The 7,758-nt window shown below is 40.1% G+C and overlaps 1 protein-coding gene across 1 annotated transcript; it reads left to right on the top strand.

Moving 5' to 3' along the window:
• Positions 1–906: 906 nt before the first annotated feature.
• On the top strand, positions 907–6,673 carry LOC110938075 (CRM-domain containing factor CFM3, chloroplastic/mitochondrial). The gene is made up of 9 exons (XM_022180545.2): positions 907–2,184; positions 2,952–3,360; positions 3,447–3,577; positions 4,083–4,436; positions 4,537–4,693; positions 4,781–5,073; positions 5,359–5,418; positions 5,513–5,626; positions 6,426–6,673. Exons 1-9 carry the CDS (start codon positions 919–921, stop codon positions 6,465–6,467), a joined length of 2,826 nt encoding a protein of 941 aa, XP_022036237.1. The 5' UTR covers positions 907–918; the 3' UTR covers positions 6,468–6,673.
• The last annotated feature ends 1,085 nt before the right edge of the window (positions 6,674–7,758 follow it).

Raw genomic sequence — 7,758 nt, 5'->3', positions numbered from 1 at the left:
TGATAAATTACAAGCTGCAGACAAAAGAGCATCAACAACTTCCAAATTTCAAGATTGGTAAACGATTTTCCATTAACTCGATCATACTCGACTATTGATTCTTCAATAACTCGCTCATCGTCATTTGCGTCTTCCGACTCGTCTATTCGTTGGTCGTAAATTTCGTGAAATCTTCCTATTAGTTGGGCCATGCTTATGATGTTTGCTTTAAGAGCATTACATTTACATTCGGTTGGATAACCCATTTCCTCGCCAAACCTCTCCTTAACCCGAGACCAAAAACCCCTCCCAAAGTTATTACTTGGACCCTTCCCATGTAAGTCTTCGATCCTAACGTGTACAAAAGCTAGACCTAACGTATATTCCTCTTCGTCACTCCAAACGACATTTTCGTAAGTTATTTGTTTTGCGGTTTTTTGGGTTCATTTAAGTGTTTTCGAGTTAAGTAATCAAACAATACAACCCAAAGGTATTCGTAGTGATTTTGGATGCCAAATAACCGGTTCCAACGATCAAAATAGTAAATACCCGGTTATTGTACTAATTTTAATATTAGGAACCAATTTTTTTTTAACCATTAAAACCGATTCCTACCCGGGTAAAAACAGGTCAGGTAGGACCCGGTGTTGGCCAAAAATAGTGGATCTGAGTAGAACCAATAGGGTATAAACAGGTTGGGACCGGTTCTTCTTACCACCGGGTATAAACGGGTCGGGTACCCGGGTTCGGTTTACCCGAGTGGCCATGCTTTATTCGGCGTCCAAAAAATGTTAGATGGGCTGTTGGCTATTTATAAAGTTGGCCCATCATAAACTTTTAGCCCATTTTAAATGTACCAATAGGCGATAGCCCATTGATGATTCATTCTTATCAAGATGTAAGGACTACTAGTAAACTCTTGTATATGATAATGTCACCATGGCTTCTTCATCATCATCACCATTCTCAGTTAATTTCATATTTCCACCCACTCGAACATGCTCTTCAAACTTCAGATTGTTTTGTAGCAATCAAATAATTCAACTTGAAACCCAACAACAGATTATCCCCAAAAAGAAGAACCAAAGAAAACCCAGACCTAGTTTCTCCGAACAAGTTCTTGAAAAATGGTCTCGCAAACCCACTTCATTGGGAGACAAATTCCCATGGCAGAAACAAGAAATGCAACAACAAGAAGCCAAATTTGCAATCAAAGAAGAAGAAGAAGAAGAAAGGGTTTTAGATGAGTCAAGAATCGGTAGCAACTCGCTTGTGGGTGACTCAGTGAGTTTTGATTCTATAAAAAGTGTAAATACTGCTCCTTGGGTAAAGAAAACTAAACCCCAGAAAGAAAGTTTCGATTTTGAAGATGGGAATTCACAAAAAGATAGTGAGAATGGTAAAATTGATGGTGGGTATGTTGGTAACTCGTTTGTGGGTGACTCAGTGAGTTTTGATTCTATAAAAAGTGTAAATCTTGCTCCTTGGGTAAAGAAAACTAAACCCCAGAAAGAAAGTTTCGATTTTGAAGATGGGAATTCACAAAAAGATAGTGAGAATGGTAAAATTGATGGTGGGTATGTTAGTAACTCGTTTGTGGGTGACTCAGTGAGTCTTGATTCTATAAAAAGTGTAAATCTTGCTCCTTGGGTAAAGAAAACTAAACCCCAGAAAGAAAGTTTCGATTTTGAAGATGGGAATTCACAAAAAGATAGTGAGAATGGTAAAATTGATGGTGGGTATGTTAGTAACTCGTTTGTGGGTGACTCAGTGAGTTTTGAGTCCAAAAAAAGTGTAAAGCTTGCTCCTTGGGTTCAGAAAAGTAAACCCCAGAAACAAAGTTTTGATTTTGAAGATGGGAATTTAGAAAAAGATAGTGAGAAGGATGAAATTGATGATGAACATGTTTCAAATAATGGTCAAGAAAGTCAAAGGAGTGAGAGGGTGCCATGGGAAAGAGAGAAAGATTTGTTTCAGAGTAATAGCAATACACCACTGGCAGAGAAACTGATACCGGAATTCGAGTTGAAGAGATTGAGGAACAAAGCTGGGAGGATGGTGGAAAGGTTTAGAGTTGGTGCAGCTGGAGTTACACAGGAATTAGTGGAGTCAATACATGATAAATGGAAAACTGTTGAGGTTGTGAAGTTGAAATTCAAAGGGCCTTCTACCATGAATATGAAAAGAATTCATGAAAGTTTAGAGGTCAGTTAGCCTTCTGTTTGGTTGATTCAAGTGTAGACAAAATGACAAATACTATGTTGTAGACTTGTAGGCACTCAAACATTAAGAACTCGACACATACACTAGACAACGTTGTAGGTTTTCGATTGCTAGAATAGTTTCTGTTACCAAGTTTCATGTTAATTGTTAAGTATGTATGCTAAAAGTTCACAAACACCAACCAATATTGAACTTGATACTTACTCCTAGGGGTGCAAACGAGCCGAGCTACTCGCGAGCTACTCGAGCTCGGCTCGAAAAAAAGCTCGAACGAGCCGAGGTTAAACGAGCTCGAGCTCGAGCCCGAGCCTAAAAACAAGCTCGTTTAGTAAACGAGCCCGAGCCAGAGCTTTGCTTATCGAGCTCGAGCCGGCTCGCGAGCCTTAACGAACTTTCTTTTTATATATTTTTTATTAATATATTAAACATATACTTAAATAATAATGTTTACCATTTATATAAATCTAAAAGAATAACTAAATGTATAACAATAATTATAATTAATAAAAATTAATTAATAAATACTAAACGAGTCGAGCCCGAGCCGAGCTCGAGCTTGAAAAATTACCTTCAACCCGAGCTCGAGCTTTAGAAATAAAGTTCGAATCGAGCCGAGCTCGAGCCTGGTCGAGCTCGGGCTCGGCTCGGCTCGTTTGCACCCCTACTTACTCCCTTTGACTTTCAGTAAGTCAAATCGTATTTTCCGCTGATAAATTCTTCAAATGTGTTTCATTTTTGCTTTCTAACAGAGTAGAACGGGTGGCTTAGTGATATGGAGATCAGGCAGTTCGGTTGTATTATTCAGAGGAATGGCTTATAACCTTCCCTGTGTACAATCGTTTACAGAACATAAATCAAAGCATACAGAAAACGAATCATCAATAAATTATGCGGGTCGATATGTTAAGGATCTTTCTGAAGAAGAATTATTAGATTTAGAAGAGCTCAATCTCGTTTTAGATGGATTGGGCCCGCGGTTCAAGGATTGGTCAGGACGCGAGCCACTACCTATAGATGCAGATTTGCTTCCTTCTTTGGTTGAAGGGTATAAACGTCCTTTTAGACTTCTCCCGTACGGGACAAGACCTGGCTTACGAGATAAAGAGATGACCTTTATTCGTAGGACGGCAAGAACAATGCCTCCGCATTTTGCACTTGGTATGTACTAGTCTTGATAAAGAGATGACCTTTATTTGTGAAAAGACTAAATTACCCTCATTTTTTCCTGCTTGATTGCCATAAAGGAAGAAATAGAGATTTGCAAGGCCTTGCGGTTGCAATGGCAAAGCTATGGGAAAGAAGTGCTATTGCAAAGATAGCGATCAAGCGTGGTGTGCACAACACTCGTAATGAAAGAATGGCGGAAGAGCTCAAGGTTAGATCTTTTAAACATTTTTTAAACTGCCATTTTGGTCCTTGAGGTTTGGTTACTTTTGCCACTTTAGTCCAAAACTCAAACCTTTTGCATCTGGGTCCCTGTGGTTTCAGTTTTATTGCCATTTTGGTCCAAAAATGAAATCAGGTCATACTTGTCTTATAAAATCCTGCAATTTTGTCATTTTCCTCAGGGGCAAATCAGGTCATATTTGTCTTATAAAATATGGTATTAATTTATAAAAAAGAAATGATCATTTTGCCCCTGCTGAAAATGACAAAATAACAGGATTTTATAAGACAAATATGACCTGATTTCATTTTTGGACCAAAATGGCAATAAAACTGAAACCACAGGGACCCAGATGCAAAAAGTTTGAGTTTTGGACTAAAGTGGCAAAATTGACCAAACCACAGGGACCAAAATGGCAGTTTACTCTTTTTCTTTTTTGTGTGCTTTCGTCAGTTAAAGATGACTGAAATGACCATTGGGTCGTTTGATTTAGAGACTGACAGGAGGAACTATAGTCTCTAGAAACAAGGACTATATCGTCTTTTACAGGGGTAACGACTTTTTACCGCCTAATGTGACAAAAACATTGACGAAAGCGCAAGAACTAAGCATTAATCGCCAAGAAGATGAAGACAAAGCACGAGAAAGGGCTTCAACTTTCATTGATTTGACTACTAAAAACGCTGTTAAAGGCCCGTTAGTCGCCGGGACCCTAGCGGAAACCATGGCGGCTACCTCAAGATGGGGAAGCGAGCCTGACAGCGAGGAGGTTGAGAGAATGAGGAGGGAATCAGCCGTTGCCCGACACACTTCTCTTGTCAAACTTCTTGAAAACAAGCTAGCCCTTGTAAGTTACAAACCCCCCCCCCCCCCCCCCCCCCCCAAGTTCACTTATCTCATGAGTCCAAGGGTATTTTAATCAATTTTACATACTTCACGGATTGCAGGCCAAAGGAAAGATAAAAAAGGCAGAAAGGGTGTTAGCAAAAGTTCAAGAATATTTACGACCAGCACAACTTCCTACCGATCTGGAGACGCTAACCGATGAGGAGAGGTTTTCGCTTCGTAAGATAGGTTTAAGTATGAAACCATACTTGGAGTTAGGTAAAAATACATTTTCATCTCTAAAGAATTTCATTTAATCCTTTGTCGGTTAATTTAACAACGTTTAACGAAGATCGGGATGTTTAGGGAGGCGAGGTGTTTTTGACGGTACGGTTGAAAATATGCACCTACATTGGAAGTATAGGGAGCTAGTCAAGATAATGGTGGAGCGAAAAAGCTTTGCACAAGTGAAACATGTGGCTATTTCTCTTGAGGCGGAAAGCGGTGGAGTTTTGGTGTCGGTAGACAAAACCACCAAAGGCTATGCCATCATAGTTTATCGTGGAAAGAATTACGAGCGACCGAAAGAAATAAGGCCGAAAAATCTTTTGACTAGAAGAAAAGCTTTAGCGCGTGCAATTGAATTGCAAAGACGCGAGGTAGGGCTATATTTGATAATGTTTTTAGGCAGTGGCGAAGCTTGAATTTTTCGGCCGGGGGGGGGGGGGCGAAAACGTATATACCCAAAAATTTCTATAGAATCGGGGGGGCGAAAACGTATATACCCACAAATTTCTATACGAAAACTACATATATAACACTACTGAGCGAAAAATTCGGGGGGGGGGGGGGGGGGGGGGCGGGCGCCCCTCCCCGCCCCTCTTATCCTTCGCCCTTGTTTTTAGGGGCAATGACTGTTTACCGTCGTTTTTGAAATTACGCAGGCTTTAAAGTATCATATCCTGGAGTTATCGAAAAGGATTGAGAAGCTGAAATCGGAACTTGTATGATTTATGGAACTCTCTTTAACTTCTTTTTCGATGGTTCACAAGTGTATTTTCGTAAATAAACAAGTATTATGAACTATTGGATTTGCAGGAGGACATGAAAATGATTGATGAAGTTGATGAGGAGACGTTGAGATCAAGAATAGAAGATGATTTAGGTTCCGAGTCTGAATCTGATTCGGATGATCGTCATGAAACGGCAGAGGTAATCTCAAAATCAAGCGCCCGCTAAATATTATATAGGAATATTGGATTTTAATAATCCCTACTCGTCGTTGGCCACCAACAGTCCCAACTTAAAAAATAACCATATTGGCCTCCAATGGATCCTGACTAACAGAACCCTAATGCCGTTAGTCTCCGGTCGCCGGAAAAACGTTTTTGGCCGGAAAATTTCTTTTTGGTCTAAAAACTCAACCTTTTCGTCCCAAACCTCTTTGTAAGCTTATTACGGACCTTTAGGAACTTTTTTCTAGCAAAAGCTCCAATTATTGAGGTCGCCGGAAAACTCCTTTTTTGGCGGAAAACTTCTTTTTGGCCGGAAAACTCAACTTTCTTTGTAACCTTATTACAGACCTTTGGGAACCTTTTTCTAGAAAAAGCTCCAATTATTGAGGTCGCCGGAAAACTCCCTTTTTGGCGGAAAACTTCTTTTTTTGCCGGAAAACTCAACTTTTTCGCCGGAAAACTCAATAATGTCGTCACAAACCTCTTTGTAACGTTAGATCGGACCTTTAGGAACCTTTTTCTAGCCAAAAATGTTTTTTTTTTTTTTTTTTTTCCGGAGACTAATGGCGTTAGGATTCTGTTAATCAGGGTCCATTGGAGGCCAATATGTTAATAGTTGGGACTGCCAATGGTTATTTACGAAGTTGGGACTTGGGATTGTTGGCGGCCAACGGCTAATAGTTGGGGATTATTAAAATCCAATATTCCTATTATATATAACTTAATTGCATGGTTGTTGTGAATAAGCATGTTGTTTGTTATGTCTATTGTTACAGGATGAAGAAGCCTACCTTGAAACTTACCAACATGGTGAGTAAAGCTGACGAGTTTCGACGCAAACCATTATATTTAAAAGCTTCTGTACCATGTAAGCGAAACTCGAGTAATATGATCCATAACACATGTACATCCCTTTTTGTGTGCTGATACACATTCAGGTTGGTAAACCTTAGACGACCATTATATTGTACTTGGAACACTTGTTACCTGAATAAAAGAAATTGGTAGTGTTCGTTTCATATTCCATATGATGAAATTGGAATTTAGTAGACCTGGCAAACGGGTCGAGTCGGGTTGGGTCATGGGTCAAAACGGGTTCGGGTCAAAACGGGTCAATTAAAAAAAAGTTGTTTTGGTTCAGGTCGAAACGGGTTCGGGTTGGAACGGGTTCGGGTCAGAACGGGTTTCGGGTCGGTTTGGTTAAAAAAAGACTTGTTAAGGGACTTTAATCCAATACATAATCTAACATTAAAGGGCCATTTGTATTAATGCAAATCAGACATATTTCACCAAGTTCACGTCTTTGTTAATAATATTGTAGAGCTTCGTTAGTATCTGGTGAGGTTGTCGAGATCCACCTTCAAAACGGTGTCGGCGTTTCTCTTTTCCCTCACAACTGTCTATTGGTGATCATAGATCTGATGGGGTTGGAAGTTAATTGCCCTAATTAATGATACGATTATTGATTGTTTTCCTTAGTTTAGTAATGTCTTTTACCTTATCCCTCAGTGGATTTTTCTGGTCATTGATATGGGATGCTTAACATTGCACTTTAAAACTGGTCATGTGATGTTAGATTGTTAGATTGAGATGAGCAGTTGTACAAGGGTGGTGCAGTTGATAAATTTTCATATTTATTTTGCTGCTTTGAGTGTGTGATTGGGCTCTCTTGTGATGATGTGCCTCAACCGAATGAAAATTTCCAGGTTGTGTGTACAGTTTTACAGTCATATTATTTATGTTGAAAAGGTTCGCGTTGAAACGGTTGGATTCAAAACGCTGGTCGAAACGGTACGGGTCGAAACGGTACTGGTCGAAACGGTACGGGTCGAAACGGTACGGGTCGAAACGGTACGGGTTGAAACGGTTCGCGTCGAAACGGTACTGGTCGAAACGGTACGGGTCGAAACGGTTCGATTCGAAACGGTACTGGTCGAAACGGTACGGGTCGAAACGGTTCGATTCGAAACGGTACTGGTCGAAACGGTACGGATACTTGTGCCGGCTCGAAACCCATTCCGATCCGAAACCTGACCCGTTTCTTTAAGACACTAACCCACATCGACCCATTTCTTTAATGTTGTCGACTCGCTTTGACCCGAAAATAAC

This window comes from Helianthus annuus, chromosome 4 (assembly GCF_002127325.2).
Source record: "Helianthus annuus cultivar XRQ/B chromosome 4, HanXRQr2.0-SUNRISE, whole genome shotgun sequence".
Lineage (NCBI taxonomy): Eukaryota > Viridiplantae > Streptophyta > Magnoliopsida > Asterales > Asteraceae > Helianthus > Helianthus annuus.
Note: the sequence above shows the minus strand (reverse complement) of the source record. Positions and strands in the feature narration are given on the sequence as shown.

What these genes read in the sequence shown, in the direction of transcription:
- LOC110938075 (XM_022180545.2), top strand. Translation starts at nt 919, where the DNA reads ATGGCTTCTTCATCATCATCACCATTCTCAGTTAATTTCATATTTCCA. An exon ending in GAATGGCGGAAGAGCTCAAG is followed by an intron (nt 3,578 to 4,082) that starts GTTAGATCTTTT and finishes CGTTTGATTTAG; the next exon opens with AGACTGACAGGAGGAACTAT. An exon ending in TTGAATTGCAAAGACGCGAG is followed by an intron (nt 5,074 to 5,358) that starts GTAGGGCTATAT and finishes GAAATTACGCAG; the next exon opens with GCTTTAAAGTATCATATCCT.